The sequence below is a fragment of the Amia ocellicauda genome, chromosome 4 (assembly GCF_036373705.1).
Source record: "Amia ocellicauda isolate fAmiCal2 chromosome 4, fAmiCal2.hap1, whole genome shotgun sequence".
Taxonomy (NCBI): domain Eukaryota; kingdom Metazoa; phylum Chordata; class Actinopteri; order Amiiformes; family Amiidae; genus Amia; species Amia ocellicauda.
In genome coordinates this window covers 55,004,818-55,026,183 of record NC_089853.1, presented here as the reverse complement: position 1 = coordinate 55,026,183, position 21,366 = coordinate 55,004,818, and the positions used below count along the sequence as shown (strand labels likewise).

At 38.7% G+C, this 21,366-nt stretch overlaps 1 protein-coding gene across 1 annotated transcript in view; it reads right to left on the bottom strand.

Moving 5' to 3' along the window:
- prex1 (phosphatidylinositol-3,4,5-trisphosphate-dependent Rac exchange factor 1) overlaps window positions 1–21,366 on the bottom strand; it is a 122,222-nt gene that overhangs the window by 74,385 nt on the left and 26,471 nt on the right. Inside the window, exons 2-6 of the mRNA XM_066702811.1 lie at window positions 17,443–17,508; window positions 15,483–15,605; window positions 7,887–7,991; window positions 5,111–5,212; window positions 2,886–3,047 (exon numbers count right to left, since the gene is read on the bottom strand). Of these exons, the coding sequence (XP_066558908.1) occupies window positions 2,886–3,047; window positions 5,111–5,212; window positions 7,887–7,991; window positions 15,483–15,605; window positions 17,443–17,508 (558 nt within the window). The remainder of the gene's footprint in view (window positions 1–2,885; window positions 3,048–5,110; window positions 5,213–7,886; window positions 7,992–15,482; window positions 15,606–17,442; window positions 17,509–21,366) is intronic.

Genomic DNA, 21,366 nt, shown 5'->3' with positions numbered 1-21,366 from the left:
TAGTGTAATGATAGTGGAAACTGTACACCAAGCAGTTACTTAAAGATTTAATATCCCTGAACTTGGTAATGGATACAGAACTGGTCTCACTGTATTTACATGTTGTTTAGGTTTACGTTTTTATAATGTTAGTGTCTGTATGTGTACATTATGGGAGATTTACTTGGGTATAATCATATTGTTTTTCTGGAGTAAAATGTTAAGCAGTTGAGTTGACTGATGTTTCATTTCATTTAATTTCACCGTTACATTTCAACAGTTCTTATTAAATGGTCAACTGTATTCCTCATGCCCTTAAGTTACAATCACTCAGCTACACCATGTGTACATAATTTATACTCCAAATTCCAAAATATGCCTTCGATTGACTGTGGTTGTAAATGTCAAGAAGAGGCTTTAGAAGTTTGACTGCTTTGATGCCGTGCTAGACAATGATGTCATTGAAAACAGTTGTCTCCTGGAGAAGAGACTATATGATGCTCAAGACCTTTCCTAATCAGTTCCATCCATTACAAAGCAATCATTTAAAAGAAAGAAATAAAAAGAAAAAAGGTCATTCAAAATGTTACATTCCTTGTATCCCAGAAAGATTTTTTAAATAATGGATAATAAGTAAACACCTATTAGGTCTGACCCTTTTCACAGAATTACAGTTAGTGTATAGTTCAATCTATAAAGAAATTATGTTTGCTCTTCATTTCCTTGCTTTGTCAGTTAAAAAGCATGAGTCATATGGTAGCATAAAAATTGAAAATCAGAGCAAGCTATTAATATAGTGTGAGGTGTAAGGAAACTTTGTTGTCGGTAACCTGTGGATTTAATTCTGCTCTATTATTTGATTAACATCACTTATTACCATTTTGCAGTTTCTAACAAACATTTCATCTTTATTATTCCACGATGAAAATTTGAATCCTCAGTTTAAATCCTTCTGGAATTAGTTTTAATTCTAAACAAGCATTACTAAAACATAATTAACTAAATCAATCACCATTCAACTTCAATCACACTTAAAACTACCATAGACAAAAATTAAGTAGTATACCATATTTTAATGGATAAGGAATTCAAATGTGAAAGGGGAATACAAAATAAAACAAAACTATGGTCAGCTGTCAGGAGCTTCAACTGAGCGCCACTGGACTAGACTCCTACATTTCAGCAATCTACAATCTCATATTTGTAAAAGAAGACTATTACTGGAGCAAAGCCCTGAAGAGGGAAGCTTGTTGCTGGTTGTAATTATAAGTTAAGTTGGAAAGGGGATAATTTTATGTTTGGAAGAATCATTTACACATCTGTGATGTTTTTTTGCTCTTTAAAGCAGTGATATAAATAGCTACAGCTTAATTAAACCCCCCCAAAAAAAAAAAAACTTAACTTTATCAAAATGATTCACCCCCTTTTTCAAGACTGACACTTCTATCAGTTGTTAAATCCCCAAAAGGTTTAATGATAACAACACAGTCATAAAAGTATGCATTATCACCCTACACTTTCTAAATGCTGGGAGCTAGAAATTAAATAAATGACTAGTTAATGAGAGTGGTATTTATTTCTAACTTCAACATCAACTTTTATACTGCTCTTCAAAAAAAGGTTTCTTAGAACTGGGGACAGTTCTCCTGAATATCTCTAGGTCCCTGAGAAGGGGCTCCCCCCCGCCCCTTACCTCAGAGATGCACCACTGTTGGTTTAACTTGGGCAATTTCACTCATAGTGTCATTAAAAAAAGCTGCTTCATATTGCACACGCACGGCTTCTATAGGGATTTCTTATATAGGTCTGTCATGACAAACTCAACTAACCTAAAAACTGCCAAACACAAGAACAATACATCCAAACAACAATAATACAAAATCTTCACAAGACACTCATTTCCAAGACACGGCCATGTTCTTGTTTGTCTGTATTGATTCCTGCGCACAATTATCAACGAGCCGTATAATATACATACGTCACGAAAGCTGCAATTTTTGCTGACCTCTCCCTAACCAACAGAATGGTTCCTCATTTAAGGGAATTTTCACTTCCTCTGTATCCATAAAATGGTCACTAAAAACTCTATAAGAATGCTTGTTTAAAACCATATTGAATAACATATTTAAGGATCAATAAGAAGAACAATACTTTGTAACAATATATCCAAAGGGTAGGTAAATTACAGCTTTGATACTGAAGTGGATACAAAGTCAAGTTCTCTCCTTTTGTTCTTCAGCCAGAGAAAGAAAGGGGGTGAAAATCACTCCACAAAATGTAAGCCTACTTCACGTCACTTTCATGTCACAAATGATAACAAATGGATGTTTCTCTGAAAATCAACAACACAGCTATGTAGGGAATAGTGAGATGTTCATCTCTGCCTGGACTTGTGATTCAAACCGGGACTGGTAATGTGTTAATGACTCCTGCAGCCCTGTAATTCGAGTCACTCTGACCGTTGCAGTCACAATGTCGGATCGGGAAAGTGCTGAATCACACTAGAGTATTCAACATGGCAAGTGAGAATAGAAACAAATACACCAGTGGGGCCAAACAGAAAATGGCACTCTTGCATATGGGCCACTAAGACAGTAGAAGACCCAAGGGTGTATTTAAAACAAAAGCATCCTAGCGGTCTTATGTTACCAGCTGTAACAGGTGGGGTTCTTCATGAACAGAGCAAGCCAGCTTCTATATATTAAAGACAACAATGCTGCAACTGCGATTTTGGCATTGTAATGGAGGCGCCTGAAGTGTGGGTGAAACAGCCGAGTACAAAAGCGTATCACCCCACCACACAGCAACAGAATCTGATGCACTCGTTAGGCCAGCCCACCGTTTGACAGCAAAACAGTTGGCAGTTGAGCCTGCCGCCGTCCTGCTGGTAATAATTAACATCTCACCTCCCACCCCTCGATGTGCGACTGCAGTTGTTCTAAGGCTTCCAGCTTTTCCATCTGCCTCTTGGTCTCGTTGATATTGGAGCAGACAGTCTTCATGGCCTTCAGCGCCTCCTCCACTGCGGGGTAATCCTTGTGCTTCTTCGGGGTCCTTTTCAGTAGCTCCTGCGAAAAGCAGCGACGCGAGAACAAACATGTAAAACAGTTCAGCGGACCGAGAAGGGGTGCTATGTGGTGCTCTGTTTGTTTTTACAAATGTTTAAATTATGCCAATCGTCCCAAGTCCCCACCCCCCCACCCCCGATACTTGCTGACTCCTGCTCCTTTTCCTCTTTCACACGAAGAACTGCTAGAGAAATCAGACTTTTCCCCTAAGAAACTAAACTTAGACCTGTTTTGTTGTCCTAAAAGAGCTAAAAGAGACTGAAGACAACTGAAACAAAAAACAGGCATAAATCCGCTTCCCTGACATGCATGTTAACCACAGGAACACACAAGAAACACATGACATCAATTGGAAAGTGTGTAGTATGATGTTGTGTTTGTGCTTCTCAAAGGGTCATTGTTATGGGAGACATGATTTTCAAAGTGCTTCTGTTGTGCCCTAATTGCCTTCTCCAACTATATTTCTAACAGTTGCATGACCTGCTTATAGGTCAGAACTTTAACGACAGTAATAACTTCCATATTGCACCTTTGACTCGCTTCTTAGTTTTGCTGAGCAAGTCTTTGGAAAACAAGGAACAATTTGATTGAAGGTGGGGTGTGCAAGTTTGGAGGCATAAGCAGAAAGCAGGGGGTGCATTTAAACGTTGAACTGCCTCCAAAGATGCATATTTTGTGATTTCAGTCTAATTGTACATGGGATCCGTGATAAGAATCTCAATCGTAGTGGACTGTATGGAACTGCAGATGTGTTGTCAAGGAGAACACCACAAAATTCAAATAAATACAAACCTCTGCCAAACAGATGACATTAAACATGGAGTTCAGAACAATGTATGTAATGCAAGTGGAGCTGTCTCGTGAGCAAACAGTCCACCATTTGTTTTAAATATAGGACAGTTTGCCTGAAGGTTTAGTTTAATTGAAGACTACACATTATTGACACCTACAGTTTGATTGAGGATCAACTGAAACACAGACCTAGGCCTGGACCAAATAAAAAATTTAACCTACCTGCCAATCTCCAGGTGCACACCTGTACTGTATCTGTTTTTTATATATAAATAGTAGTAGGACAATTTTGTCATTTGCAGGTAAGTCAAAGTTTTGATTTGGTTCAGGCCCTTACTTCTATTGAGTTCCATGGAACATCTTCAACAGCAGCAGAAAGTAAAAAAATATAAGCCAGTCCTTCCAACTCAAAGTCATTATTTCTTCAGTGTTTTCACATTCAACTATATGCTTTTAAAATAAGTTTGGTACAAAGTGCTAAAGGGAACACATAAAAGGCACCATAGGCAGAGAGGAAGCTGACATTTGTGTAGTTATCTGAGACTGTTGTGCTCTGATAGTTAACACTGGAAATGAGTGAGGAAATCTTTTCCATTTAAAGAATTAAAGTTCAGAGCAACTGTCCAAAACGCTCATTATCTCTCAGAGAGATTCACAACAGTGTGTAACCTCAGTTTCCTGCCCGAGACACTTGGTTCCTCATCCTTTATGGTGCAGCGCCAATTTTTTCTGTGTGTTTTTTAAAATGCACAAGAAAAAAAATAATACATAACTGGAAACTAATTTTTACTTTGCATTTTCCATACTTCCCAATCTAGTATGCTAAACCACTGATTTGCACTGGTATTGCTTTAAGGTAGGGGAGAAAGAGAGACAGAGAGGAGAGAATACAAACCAAAGACATTTCTTATATATATAAATTGCAAAGGTAAATCTAAGGTTTCATATAGATCAAACTAAATGTATTTTGAAATGGACAATACCACAAGCAAGATAAATTCAGACTGTTATAATTCCTTGTAGGTTGTTGGTTTTGTTTTTTTGTTTTAAACTGGACTATTTGTCTGTGCTGAAATTCTCTTCTTTTGAGGAAGATAACTTTGAGTGGGGGGGAGCTTCTGCTTTTAAACTAAATACTGTGGTAAGTCTCAGCTGACCCTGCGGAGTTAAAATGACAGTTACATTTTCTTCTGATCTTGTTGAGGAATCACAGATTTTAGTTGAGTACTTGAAGAGTCAAAGAGGACTAGCACCAGACAGGACACACTTACCTTTAGCAGCAGGGGGTATTTACAGATTCTCTGGATGGGTGTCAGAAGGTAACCCTCAAGGGGGATATCTGTTGTCTTCTTGCCTCCCAACAGCATGCAGTGCTGGAATTAAATAATGCACTTAAGTCCTCCAACACCATTCATGGCTTCAATATTACTGGGTCATTTCCCAATAACTGGAAAAAAACAACCTAGTGGAACATTATGCTTTATGTTGGTTTGAAAAACAGCTGTAGATAGTAAATTGACCGCTAATCTCAAAGATAGTCTATCCAGTACTGTATATAAGATCTGACGACCTAAATAAACTGGTGTTCATCTATATACACACCAATCAGCCATTACATTATGACCACCTGCCTAATATTGTGTAGGTCCACCTTCTGCCACCAAAACAGCCCTGACCCGTCGAGGCATGGACGCTGAAGGTGTGCTGTGGTATCTGGCACCAAGACGTTAGCAGCAGATCCTTTAACTCCTGTAAGTTGCGAGGTGGGGCCTCCATGGATCGGACTTGTTTGTCCAGCACATCCCACAGATGCTCGATTGGATTGAGATCTAGGGAATTTGGAGGGCAAGTCAACACCCTGAACTCTTGATTCATCAGACCAGGCCACCTTCTTCCATTGCTCTGCGGTCCAGTTCTGATGCTCACGTGCTCATTGTAGGCGCTTTCGGCAGTGGACAGGGGTCAGCATGGGAACCCTGACTGGTCTGCAGCTACGCAGCCCCATACGCAACAAACTGCGATGCACTGTGTGTTCTGACACCTTTCTATCAGAACCAGCATTCACTTTTTCAGCAATTTGAGCTACAGTAGCTCATCTGTTGGATCGAGCCTTCGCTCCCCACGTGCATTGATGAGCCTTGGCCGCCCAAGACCCTACTGGTCACTGCTTTTCCTTCCTTGGACCACTTTTGATAGGTACTGACCACTGTAGACCGGGAACACCCCACAAGAGCTGCAGTTTTGGAGATGCTCTGACCAGTCGTCTAGCCATCACAATTTGGCCCTTGTCAAAGTCGCTCAGATCCTTATGCTTGGCCATTTTTCCTGCTTCTAACACATCAACTTTGAGGACAAAATCTTCACTTGCTGCCTAATATAACCCACCCACCCACAGGTGCCATGATAATGAGATTATCAGTGTTATTCACGTCACCTGTCAGTGGTCATAATGTTATGGTTGATCGGTGTATATACATTTATATATTATATAGAAATATAGATAACATTAAAACTATAAGACATCTATGGGAGGTGGGGGTTGAAGAAAGCCTTTGGTACCCCTGAAAAGGCCAGGGAGGGAAACTGCGATCAAATTCTAGATTGTTCCCAATCAATCACATGTGATCCAGTCAGTAATCCGGTCAGAAGGGGTCCGACAGAGACGAGATTCAAAGGTCAAAGCAAAAACACCCTGCAGAACAACCAGGATATATACGGGATCCTGCTGCATTTTTGTATTTTTTCAATATTTGCTTTGGGACAAAAAAACACTAAATTAACTCTTGATTACCACATTTGAATCAAATGTACCAATATTAAGATCTTATCAGGTTGTCACTTGATAAAAAATATGCTAAAATATACAAGCTACACACAATTGCACAGGAAACCAAATGCCAATAGCCAATTCCTTTAAGCTGCGTTAAGTGAACTGTGAACGAAGCGTGTTTTGTTTCTGGTGGTTTTCATTTAAGATCAAACATTCATATGTGAGCAGTGCACGTCTGCTGCTCGTGACCAAATCCTAACTGCCAACTGTGTGGAAGGAGACAGCTGTGTGGAGAAACAAACAAACATCTCCCAGTTTAAGCCAATGGTTTTCTATCAGCTCCTCTTTGATGCTCACGATTAATAGATATGGAAATTGAAGATTGAAAAGCTTCAGATTTCATGCTTGCGATCCTGAATTGCAGCATCGTGTCCTTGCCCCAAGAGGAATATTCCACATTGTCTACTCTATGAGGAAAAATTGCAAGATTAATAGCTAGTGGGGAAAAAATTCTACAAAATATGCTGCCAGCACTAGGAGTTATTTATTCAACAGATGTAGGCCTGCTTATCACAAGATATGAATATTTCCTCATGGTTAACATCACTAATACATTAAAATACACTCATTTTATCACCGAGAATCATTTTCTTAATTTATGGGCAACACATTTTTGAATGTAAACATATGCACATACATTTGAGCTGTAAGGATAAAAATAAATCATTTCCTGCCCCCATTTTAGAGAAACTGTACTCTAAGAGTAAGCAAGTAGGCAGGAAACCTTCAACTTGCATGTTGGTGCTGCTCTGTGATCTGTGACAGACTGTGTGGTTGGTGTAATACGACTTAAAAAATTTAAAAGGATAAAAATTGTTTTCCTTTTTTTATTGCAGAGAAACTGAAAAACAGCATGTGAGAGTGCACATGGACTTTTAAACCTGTTGCTATGGTGAGCCTCAAAAGAGGTCTACATTATAATCAAAGCAGACATTATAATCTACCTTCAACTTTAAGGACAAAATATTAGAAGTGCACTGATCAGATGAAAGGCTTAGTAATGGGTCTCAGCTGTCCTCCAGCGACACTGTAGACCAGAGGCAGGCAAGTAGTTAAGGGGTAAAATGTGTTGAATTGTGTTATGCAGACTCAAGACAGGAAGTACAGCCAAGCAATTGAAATACAATTACATGTATGAAGGACTATGATAATAATTATGATAATAATAATAATAATAATAATAATAATAATAATAATAATAATAATATATTACTTACCAGTAAGAAAGTCCTTATGTTGGGAATTTTGTTGAGCTCCATGAGAAGTCGGAGAGCTTTTTCGTGGTTGCTACAGTACTCTTCATATACACAGAACCGGTCTTTCTGTAAAGAGAGCAGATCGATTTCTGAGCATTTGTTTCATCAGCTCTTTCATAAAAACCACTGCATCTTCAGAGCTGACTCAGACACTGTATTCATAGTCAATATCAGTGCTAGGCCTTGACTAAGGCCAACTTCTCAAAATGAATTAGCCCGAGGGCAAATGCAGGACACCCCCCCCCAAGTACAGTTAAATGTTACATTCAGGTAATTTCGATTTTTTCAGTAATGCCCCAGTTCAACTTTCTGGGAACTGAGAAATACAGCAAACGTCACATTTATTCTAAACTATGATATTATAGAAATAGATACATATTGGTTGGACTAGAACCCAATTTCAGTGAAATTAGACAATTTTGGAAATACAAAACATTGTAATGTAATGTAAACATTGTAAGAATGTTGTACAGTCCATCTCAATACAAGAACTGTAGCGTTAAGAAGTAGACGTGGGTGACAAATTGGTGCGTCATTTGACCTTGGTCAGAACAGGCATGAAACCCTACTCCCCCTGTGCAGAGGAACTGTTAATGGAAACTTTACACTATCACAGTGCTGTATTACAACAGCTAGAGAGAGAACAGACTAATTGAGAGATCAATAGTAAAGTACCAGTTAATGGAAATCATTGAAGGAAAACCTCTTAGAATAGTGCCCAGTATGTAGTTTAGAAAAGTCAAAGTTGATACATTGTTGTAGAAGTAGTGATGGAATAAATACATGGGTTTAGTTACTAGCATTGGGGAACTCTTTTGCACTGTCCTACACGAGAAGCATAAAAAGTGTATTTAGTGTATTCAGACTAGTGTATTAATTTCTGCATTGAATTCCAAGTAATAAGGGCAGCTTCTCTTCCTCAAGAAGGAAATGGATGCTGAATGATAGAAAGAAAAAAGAAAGAACATGAACAATCAAATTGAAAAAGATCAATGGTAAAACAATGCCATAAAAGTTTTTTTTTTTTTATGATTGTATTTTTGGGCTTCAGCAAGGCGTTTTGACTGTCAATCTTCTAAAATAATCTAGCAATGCTGTAGAGGCATTTAAATCAGGTATTATAATGGTAGTTAAACGTCAATACTTTCAGGAACTCCATGTTTCAACTACCAGTCTACCTTACTCAAAAATAACAAAATGGAGTGGCGTTCACCAGCAAGTTGTACTAAAATATATCATATTTCCTTACTTATTTATGAAAAAGAGCAAAAGCATTACACAAATCTTTGATGTTAACAAACCATGTTTATAATACTAAATACATTAGAACAAACCTGACGTGACAAAGGGTTTGGATAGCAAAACAGTTTAGATACAGTGTGCATTTATTAAAGTTTAATTTAAATATTTAAATGCTGGGTATACCTCCCTTTCCTACATCTTCCATATCAGAGTGCAGAATGGGTGCTGTGTTTCTGTCGCAAACACAGCCTGAAGCCATGAAGAGACTAAACTATTAGGGAATAGAGGGCAGCTACAAAATATAAAAATCTATTGGGAAAACATTATTTTATTGCGTTGTGTAACATCTAACCCAACATATGTTCTAGAAAAGAAGCATTCAAAATTAAACAATAACAGAAAACAAAATGTTAAATAAAATTAAACACTGCATTTATCCAAAGAACCATAAGCCATGTGAATCCACTTCCATAGAAGGCTGGATATAAATAACACAATATTCGGTATGTCATATGACCATTATAATAACCAGTTTAGGTTTAATATTGTTGTCATGATTCCTATAGTTTAAAAAAGACTTAAAAAAGATTGTGCTGAAAGGGAAGCTATAATGTCGAGTGCAAAGTTTTCATCTTGTGAAAACCACAGTGGTGTAATGGTACTGTATCCGTTCGAAATGCAAACTTTATTTTGTAGGTTTTTATTACAGTCCCTTAAGTAATGTTCTGTGTGAATAGCTTCCACAAAGATTATATATTCTGATGAATTTGCATACATCGTCTTTCAAAATATATGTTAAACAGAAACAAAATAAGACATTATATGAAATGTAATAGATGTATGCATCTCTAGACATCTAGACATCTCTAGGTAACTATAGACATCTATAGTTCATAATAACATGTTATCTCTATTTGTATTCTATAAATACATCCCATTTTCATGTTGAAATCAGAATAATTGTTAAGACTTTCCATTTGCTCATAACAGTTAAAGATTTCGAATAGATAAACTGAAAAATCTGAAAGTGTGGGACTCAAAACAGAGATGTGACGTAAGCCGAGCTTCCTAATTCAAACTCAAACCACATTTTTGATCTTTTCAAATGTGAGGAAATTTAACATTACATTTAAGAAGAAGAAAAAAATGATAAGAAGTTTAATTGGGTAAAAAAAAAAAAAAAAAAGATGTATTTTTTCTTCCCACAGTCAAAGATGAAAGGGAGTGTTGCGAACATAATCCACCAAGACCAACTGCACAGTTCAAAAGATGGGCTAAAATATCTCTGCCAGGCTGTGAGCTCCACTTCCAGCTTCTCCAATCACATTTCAGCATCCTAGCGTGGCAGTGGGAATAAGCTGCCCCCAAAAGCTTAATGAATTTAGTTTATTTTTTCTTTGAGGCAATTTCAGCTTGAACTTCACCATTTCACTTAAAGGGGACACATTCTTCCAACAAATTATGTTTTTAAAAGAAAGATTTAAAAAATGAATGGCTGAAAGTGTGCTCATAATAGCTCAAAGAATTTGCTTGTATCTTTGACATGCAGCGTTTTCTTTAGCAGCCTTTTCAGCTATATAACGAAGACTGTACAATCATTATCAAGTGGATATTATCCAAACTAATGCACAATGAGTGTATTTATAAACTCCATAATAAAGACACTATGCTCTTAGCACCAGTGGTCCTGGTCATGAATATTTTACAAAGAAGCCTATTATAAATATAGAAAGTTTATCATTAATATATATCTTTATATAGCTTGCTAACCTGGGTCACTTTCAGGCTGTGCACGTCTTTACATGACAGCCTGAAGCTTTCTGAAGTTTTGAAACAAAATGTAACCATTTGTAAAGCCTAAGGCAACTGAGAGGGTTTTCATTTGACAACCTGAACTGGCACAGTAGTTCACCAGGGTATAAATAAAAATGTATTTAACAAATGATCAAAGCAAACATGAACGTGTCATTTTGTCCACTGTAAACAGTATATCAAATGTTTCTACTGCAAGAAATAATTTAAACTGCTTTTCAAACACATTACTCTTTTTATGCAACCCTAAATTAATATTTGCCAATGAGTGGGTGAATGAAGAATTTCACCATTATTTGAAATGAAAATCGGATTTTATTGCTTTCATTTCCATTCATTGTTATTCCACATCAAATGATGAGATTTGTCGTATTTAGCCATAAAAGACATGCAAATCAGTTACATGTGTATTAATTAAAGAGTAACAACTGGTGTATTGGAGGACCAGAATATGTAAACTAAGCTTATGCCCCAGTTCAGTCTGTGAAAAGGTAACAGGGCTCCTTAGAAGTGACTGAATTAAACCCAAGTCTTTTTTCTCCTTGTAGAAGCCAAATAACTGCTGCAATTACATTAAGAGTACATTAAATCTGAAGACAGGAAGGTCTGCTGGGAATTTCAGAGGAGCTGGGTCAAGGGGGGCAAAAACAACAGACTGGGAGCAATCAATTCTGAATGGGTGTCATCGTTGGGAATGGAGCACCTGGTGGAGACTGGGACTTGTGCGAGACCTCGAATACTGAGCTGCACCAAACGGCCTTCTGCTCTCGTTTCCCTGTGACCAGGAGAATGTAATCAAACACTGGGCGAACGTAATGAAAACTGGTCTCGGTGGAAGATCTTGTGTCGGCTCAGCAATGAAAAGGGGGAGTGGTCTGGTAAGAAGCGTGCACAGCAGGACCCTGTGAAGAAGGTCAAGATTCAAGGGAGCTAGCCCCTGCTGTTATCCCCCCCAAAGGAATCAATATTGCAGCAATATGGCAGGGTAACAAGGCCATATGCCAAACCGTCTGGGCTGTACTGCACCAAACTGCATATCACATGAACATTGCATACTTTACCAACCTGGGAATTACACACATGAAAAGTGAGGCTCAGATTTGGCCATTTGTATCATTCAATATAGATAAAATTCTGTCTAGTTCATGAAGAAGAACAATCACTACAATGCACTGGTAAATATAGCTGTACTAAACAAGACTCCAGTTGATTGAGCTGACTTAAGAAAGGGTGTGTGTAAATGACTTTTCAAATGAAGGGTGTAAAACCTTTGAGAACAAGTTATCTCACAAGACTTCCTTTTTTCTTTTTAGGCAACGGTATCATATGGGTTATTCCTCTCCCAGTCTCCAACAGTTAAAAGAAAACTATTCAGCGTATTCCATCATGTTGTACTAGTTGTAGGTTTGAGAAATTGCGCGGTGTGGGATCTTTTTGCAACCTTGCTAAGTGACAGTCACCTTGCTGGACTCTGATTCCACACCGAATTACACTCACCTAAAGGATTATTAGGAACACCATACTAATGCTGTGTTTGACCCCCTTTCGCCTTGAGAACTGCCTTAATTCTACGTGGCATTGATTCAACAAGGTGCTGAAAGCATTCTTTAGAAATGTTGGCCCATATTGATAGCATAGCATCTTGCAGTTGATGGAGATTTGTGGGATGCACATCCAGGGCACGAAGCTCCCGTTCCACCACATCCCAAAGATGCTCTATTGGGTTGAGATCTGGTGACTGTGGGGGCCAGTTTAGTACAGTGAACTCATTGTCATGTTCAAGAAACCAATTTGAAATGATTCGACCTTTGTGACATGGTGCATTATCCTGCTGGAAGTAGCCATCAGAGGATGGGTACATGGTGGTGATAAAGGGATGGACATGGTCAGAAACAATGCTCAGGTAGGCCGTGGCATTTAAACGATACCCAATTGGCACTAAGGGGCCTAAAGTGTGCCAAGAAAACATCCCCCACACCATTACACCACCACCACCAGCCTGCACAGTGGTAACAAGTCATGATGGATCCATGTTCTCATTCTGTTTACGCCAAATTCTGACTCTACCATCTGAATGTCTCAACAGAAATCGAGACTCATCAGACCAGGCAACATTTTTCCAGTCTTCAACTGTCCAATTTTGGTGAGCTTGTGCAAATTGTAGCCTCTTTTTCCTATTTGTAGTGGAGATGAGTGGTACCCGGTGGGGTCTTCTGCTGTTGTAGCCCATCTGCCTCAAGGTTGTACGTGTTGTGGCTTCACAAATGCTTTGCTGCATACCTCGGTTGTAACGAGTGGTTATTTCAGTCAAAGTTGCTCTTCTATCAGCTTGAATCAGTCGGCCCATTCCCCTCTGACCTCTAGCATCAACAAGGCATTTTCGCCCACAGGACTGCCGCATACTGGATGTTTTTCCCTTTTCACACCATTCTTTGTAAACCCTAGAAATGGTTGTGCGTGAAAATCCCAGTAACTGAGCAGATTGTGAAATACTCAGACCGGCCCGTCTGGCACCAACAACCATGCCACGCTCAAAATTGCTTAAATCACCTTTCTTTCCCATTCAGACATTCAGTTTGGAGTTCAGGAGATTGTCTTGACCAGGACCACACCCCTAAATGCATTGAAGCAACTGCCATGTGATTGGTTGGTTAGATAATTGCATTAATGAGAAATTGAACAGGTGTTCCTAATAATCCTTTAGGTGAGTGTAAATAGTTTCTACCTGATTCCTTAGGTGTTAATTCAGTGGGCAAATACTGAACTGCAAAGCCTGCAATTGTACAGACATGGTGATGTATTAAAGCAGACGTGGAAGGCGTTTATTTAGTTGGGGGTGGGTGGGACCCACTTTAGGCCATTATTCTTGAGAAGGCCACAAAATTATATGTTTCCAGAATTATGCGTCCTCGTAACTATAAGCAGATGTTGGTGAGGTCTGTAAAGCATTAGTGGAAGGATCATCTGTAAAAGATTCTTACACTGAATGTATGGCTAGATGACAGAGTGAAAGAGTTCTCCTTCTCTCCCTCAGGATTGACCTTGCCCACTAAACGAGAGTCTGTCTGCCACCCTCCAGGCAATCCAGTCTGGGCTAGTCCTGCTCTCTAGATCACTGTGGTGTTCCTTCCAATACCACCATAACAACTAAGGGGCCTATGTCAAAATGATGCACTACAATATAGAATATAAATATAACATCTTATCATTCAGGATTCAGATTCCTTTCAACACAATTCAAAGCAGTAGATGTATAGCAGTGGTTCTCAACCCTGGACCTGGAGGATGTATAGTATCTCCAGACCAGAACAGACCATGAGGCCACCAGAGTCAGAATGCCAGCTGAAATAGATACGGTTTGTGGTGGCGATCACAGTAGGTGAAGTTACACCCTCTGTGTGTGTCCTGGGAATGAGGGGCTCCATGGTCAGGGAGCTTGAGAGCTAGAAGACCTGCCATTCGTTGTTTTCACGCAATGACTTGTCAGAGATTTGGATCGATCCTTCATTAGGGGTGTCTGGTGTTGTGAAATCAGCTATGGTGGAGCCGAGCCCCGTGGTGCCTTGAATGTTAACATGAGAACTTTACTGAGCATCAATTCAGTGACCCTAGAAAGTAGCATGACCTGAATTCCACCAGCCACCTGGTGATGATGAGGAAGACTTTTCAAATATTGCAGCAATAAAGCATGATCTTTTGCTCCATTGTTAAATTCCGAAGTGAAATAAGAAACATAATTGAATCACATAAATATTATTCTGTGGGTTGTAAAAACAAAAAGACACTTGGCATGTTTTCGTATTCTCCAGGTTAATGAACACGACACTGCTTTCGAAATGTCAACCCACTTCCTTTAGTGGCCTGAGAGCACAAAAAAAAAAACTGTTTGTATTTTAAAGGCTAGACACAATTAAAATAATTATGACCATGACCTTCAAATATTTCTTGAATATGAATCATTACTTTTTATTATTATATAATAAGTGATACATTTTAATGTAACTTATTAGTGCATATAACACACTCACCAGATTTAGTTATAACAAGTTTTCCACAGTAATACACATGTATGAACTATCGTTTGACCACATCAGGACAGTGTTATGCAGTGATGGCTTTAGGCTAAACTGCTTAAATTCAAGAGTTGCTTTTACTACTTAATTAAGTGTTTAAACACTGATTTATTTGTTTATGTTTTCAAAGATATGCTGGCAGATTCTCGTTTTCATTGTCATCAGTGACAGAACAACTATTTCCCACCATAGACAGATCTTTGTGTCGGGCCTAACCAGCTCACAAGTTGTCATGGAGAACCTAATGACTTCAATGGGTTGGGGGCCAGGAGAGGGACGGGGGGGGGTTGTTTGGGGGACAGAAATAAAAAAAGGAAGAGCACATCCACTTGCCAGGCTTTCTAAGCTTCTCAGGGTTAGGGGAGGGGGTTAAGGGTCCCAATGTCAGGAAGCAGGATCTGCAGAGGTAGTGAGATGGCATTGTACTCACAAACTGAAGGAATACTTGTCCGAGTGCATGATGTGCCTGGGGCTCTGGCTGTAAATTATGCTCCAGGGCTGCCAAGACCTCCTTGTGAACTTCAAGAATATTCTCAATGTTGGAAAACAAAATCTGAGGGAGAGAAAAAACAACATGCTGTTTGTAAGATGTTTGATTTTTTGCGTTTTGTCATTCATTGTTGTCATTCGCTACTGTGGAAGTCTCTGCTTTCCGGTTTCCTATAGAGCTCAGCGCACTCAGTAAGCCAACACAAAGATAGACTGTCCTCTCCTCTGCGCTCTCCCTAGTACTCCCAGCCATACATCCTATACCATCACCTTCATAATGAGGCTGCATCGTCATTAATGAAAGGTGGAGAGTTATCGTGTTCAGATCTGACCACAGACTGGCACATTACAAGCCTGTGCTATGGTATAATCACATCAGTAACCTGGGAGAAGATCTGATCAGTTCTCATACAGAACCACTAGGTCTCTTTTGCACACTTTAGATAAAATCTGTGTTTTGCGTTGGACTCTTTTCCACTACTATCTGACATAACTATTGTTCAGAACGTGTTTTATAGTCTTGTTAACAGCATGTTGTTTGGCATGATCTGTATAACATACTTATCTAGATGTATAAATGTGGATGATTGAGGTATATGGAGGATTATGAAGGGAATATTAGTGCCTGTAAACACCTTGCTAATCAGTGCATAATCTTTCTATGGCGGGTGTTCAGTATTCTGCAGAGACATACAAGAATATTACACATTAAAATGTGAAAGATGTTATTCCTTATAACAAAGTATTTAATAAATGCTGTAGATCCTAAAAAGTGTGTCTTGTTGGTATAAAGTTTAAGATCTCATATGCATACATGAGAAACAGCTAGGAGGTCTCAGCTGCCACATAGTTCGAGGACAGCTTTCAACCCCAGCTGCTACTGGCTCAGATTACAGCATGAAAACTCTGCACACACAATGGTATCTGGAAATAATTATTGTGTTTTATTCTGCTGGGGTGTTTGCCTTTGGCATCAATCCCAAGAGGTGGAAACACTTCACAGTGTATTAGCAAAAGAGTATTATATAGTTAAAGCACATATTAATTACTGCCTATATTGCAGTATAACATCATATTTCCATCTGCAGGAAATATTATTATTATTACTCGATTTCTTAGCAGACACCCTTATCATGGGTGACTTACAATTGTTGAAAGAGATCACATTATTTTTTAGATTTACCCATTTATACAGCTGGGCATTTACTGGAGCAATCTAGGTAAAGTACCTTGCTCAAGAGTACAACAGCAGTGCCCCCACCTGAGCCCTGTGATAACCACTACTCCACACTACTGCCCAGTATGGATATGGAATAGAGAAACTACTATTGAGATTCCTGTGAGTGTCAACAATGCATGTCTGGAGAAGTAAGATGAATATTATAAATATATGCACACGCACACACAATTATATCATGAGCAATAAAAGTGACTAACACCACCAGATGACAAATTCTGACATGATTTAACACAGAATTGCAGATTTGCTGACAAGCAAAGGAGCGGTTTTCCCATTGCCCCGTCGTCATTTTTGCTTTTCTGTGAGGGATTAAGTCATGGTTCTGCGCCATACACTTCACAAAAGGAGAACTGAGGTTGCAGATGTATGAGTTAGCCTTCATCTGGACTTCAAACACAATACAAGAGCCAAAGGGCATAAATATAAAATAAGTGCATATCACCACAAGACGGGGGTAGGTTACACCTCTTTACACAAAGGTGTACTGAAAAAACTGCCCAGTCATCTTGTGGATGGGTTTATGAGTCAAGGCAAAACTCATTGCGGTCCCTAGATTATGATACTGACATTTATTGCCCCATGGTCTGCTCTCATCTATAAAACGTATTACACTCTGAGGTGAGTGTGAGGGGAAGGAAAATAAATCTGAATTGTTCCTTACCTTAACATTTTCTTGTGAAATACAGAGCTGGTCCACGGAGGTTTGGCGAATCCGATACAGAAAGGCCTAGAAATGGAGGAGACAAGTGAAGTTATGCTGAGGTTCGTTTTACTTTGTTGATAGATCTCCAGCATATCGGACACAGAAGTGAGCTTTGAGGTCATAATCTGCATGGGGCTGGAGGGAGACGGGTGGAATATTTTCTATGTGAGGCATGTCCCGTAATAGATGTAATAAAATGTAATAAAATATGGAAATAAACAATCATAAACCTACAACTAGCAATTAACAAAGTCAATTTCCATTTACACAAAACAGCATCATTGCATTATTAAAATGGATTCTGTAAAATAGGCAGTTTTTCTAATACTAATTTGATGGTAATGTAATGGTATTTTATGGTTATGTTTTTGAACTGTGATTTATTTCTTGGAGATTGTATTAAGTGAAAGAGGTATTGAATTAATTAATTATACATTCATATGTTTGTAATGACCTTCTCTTTCACCATATGTCATATCATGGAGTTCTAGGGGTAATTAAATTTAGTATTTATGTTAGAAATAGGACTGACATAGGACATTCAGCATCAGATCCACATAACCATTTTCAAGGAGCTGTCATATTGCTGGGGTTTCTTGAAAATGTCTAAGTAATAAAATATAGGATAACATTCATTGTTGTTGTTATCAAGATTATTTCCTGTATGCATTTATCGTAAATATGATACACTCCAACATAAATGGGAATTCAGATATAACTTGATAAAGCAAAAATGGTTTTGAAAGTTGAAATACAAAGCTGAGGGCATGTACAGCATTTTTAAACTTTAACTCCAATGTTCATGAATGCGTTGATCATATTTTTTAGCTTGTGAGTAAAAACTCACATATTCAAAATGTTTTTAAACTATTTAATAGTTAACACTTCATATTACGTAACAATCTACGTATAACATAGTTGGCTAAGTGACAATGCTTTTGAGAATAATTTGAAAGGATGTGTAATTAATAGCATTTTCTGATATTTTATATACATTTTATATTTTCCTAAGCATTATATGCTGACCAAACAAAGGATGTAGATGAAACCTAGCCCACACAGATGCATTTAGCAGTGTTTAGTACTCTATCTTTTAAGTAAGGTTATAAAACAATTGTTCTAAGTAGAGAAAGGAGACAATTTAAGCATTGCAGAACAGATTTATTTATTGTACACACTGTGTTAGTTTGCGGACTATTAATTGTGGAAAAATGCTCGAGGGCAAAGCAAGTTCGATATAACGTGGTTTCACCTGTAATGCTGTAAGACTGTTTGGCTCCCGGGGACAGTGTTATATCAGGGTCAAGGTGTACTTAATTGTAGAGTACATGTTTTATACAAAGTCTAATGTCTAACAGTCTAAAGACAAGATGTAAAATCAAACCTCTCTTTTGACTTGGTCAACACAATTCCAAGTGTTTTAGCCTCTATATCATCGATACAACACATTCAGTTTTATCAGGCACTTCAGTCTTTGTTCAGTTTTGAAACACAAAGTTGCATCGGAAGAATAAGCCACCCCAACCTCTCACCCATGGTGAGAGAAGAATAATAAGCAAGCAAAGATTATGAAGCCCTAAAATAGTTCTTAGGCTAGATTTTCAAATGCAAGGGATTGTAGAAATGCTGGCGGGAGAATAGCTCAATCCACTCCCAGTTTTAATTCCAGATAATTAGATTTCTATTATCCAGCTTTAAGCAGGTTCATGTCAATGGCTAGGCTCTTCGTTTTCTGCTGCTAGTTTACACCCGTTATTATTTAAGCTCTTAAAGGTGCCAAAAGCTTAACAGCTCTTGGGGGTAATTGTTTACTCTCTGGCTAATAGCCGTCTCTGAAGTTTCCAGCAGATGTTTCAGCTCATCATTAAGGGAGACAATAACATCTGGATCTCATCAAGGTAGTGGGGCATGTTAATTAGGAGTCTAAGGTGATGACGGGTCCCTTGTATCCAATTACTGGTCAACAAGCTGTTTGGACAAATGACCACAGTTTTGTCTTTAAAAAAAATAAGAAAAAGAATCTAAATCGAAGCTGGGAGGAGTGCAGACAGACCTAAATACACCACAGAGATGTGTACCACAACAAACTCTTCTCAAGCATAAGACAATCTGGCCAGACAATTCAGAGCAGCAGTTGTGTCATGCAGTTAACGAGGTGGCAGTAAAATGTGTGACTGGGGGAATCAAACACCTCTAGAGATTAATTCTCTAAAGATTTAGGGGGAAATAAAGCTAGTTCTTAACATCCTTTGAAGAGATGATACATTAATTGGATTTCACTCAGTAATCAAAGGTTCCTTCAGATTAGATTCCTGCTCTGGAATTCCTGTGATGGGACGGTCAGGTGCTGGACTACACAACACACAGGGTAACAGGAAGTTGTTTAGGAACCAAGACCCCCATTGCTTTGTCTGAACAAAGGATACACTATTGAGCTGTTCTAATGGGAAGCTACAAAGCTATATAAACAATATTTGTAAAACTCCTTCTTATAAAAGCTCTGCAACCAACTTCTGTCCCAAGGCTTTATCTTTCTTTGGCTCGCATTAGGGGGTGAGAAGGTTGTAGAAGAAAGACACAATGGTCTGACTAAGGAGCTTGCAGGGCTTTGATTTCATCTTGTTTCCTGAAGCTATTCAAAAAAGGTAAATTAAAACAGGCTGCAGCTATCTTTAGGACAATGTTGGAAATAGTGCCATTCTATACAGGGCAAAACAATTCTTTGATTGAATTTGTCCTCTGGAAAAAAGGTTAAGCATTCTTCAGCTCTCTCATTACGTTCTTTAAAAATAATACAAGCAAGAGTAAATGCCACAAAGAATGAAGAAAACATGTTTCTCTCATTCTGTCTTGAGTTAAGAGAAAGGGATTTTACATTTATTTATTTTTAAAAAGATAAAGGTTAAACCACACTTCATGGAACAAACTAGACAACACAATTGTAACTCAGTAATTAAGAATCAGAAATGAATGGCTGACACCTCAAGAGATTTGAACAAGTGATTGTGCTTTAAAATTATTGAAGACTGCCTTTTGGGAAAAGTGTAAACAAGTACTATCATTTGGATCTCAGCGTAACTGAGATGTCCTCTGACCTCAGTGAATAATTGATCACAAACGCTTTATCTGAAAAAGGTTAAAACTAGGAGCTTTCAATCTGCTCTGCAAAGGTGCTTAGCTGCTTAAACTTGTGCTGCAAAGTGCAAGGGAACAGGGTTATGACAGAAATCCCCTGGCTGTACTCAAAGGGGGTAGAAGCCTGGTCTGACTTTCTATGACCACATGCTAAAGCACTCGAATTCCCACTCCGTCCCCTAATAAGGTACTGCCCAGGCCTCCTCATCAAAGATACCAGTGATGAGCGAGGAACGCTAATTAACTGACACTGGTGAGGACATGAGTGGAGAATCACACCTACCCACTCGGCATCAGAATGACAGAGCAAGCAATGAGGGGGAACAGGAGGCAGGCGGCAAACAAGCCACCGGTTAATTGGGAAGCTTGTCCCACCCACATTAGTCCTTGAAGGAGCATTAGGGATTCCGAACTGTTGCTGTTCCCCTCCAGTAACGCAGGGCCCAGATCCCCGCTTGTCTTAACTAGCTGGACTAAACGAAAGACTGACCCTTCTAATGAAGCACCATTCACGAATATAGAATCCTGTCCACCTGCGACATCATGCTAATGATTCCAAACAGCCCACAATTAAGGTACATCTCCAGACAACAATTACATACATTTCTGATATGTATTTTTTTAAATTTCACTGCTGCTGTCACAGTCTGGATTATCTAGATTATGTCTGGAATTAAACTATTTTTAGCTTTGCTTTGTAATTCAGCAATAAATAGTGTTCTACTCAGATCTGGCTACCTACAGCTC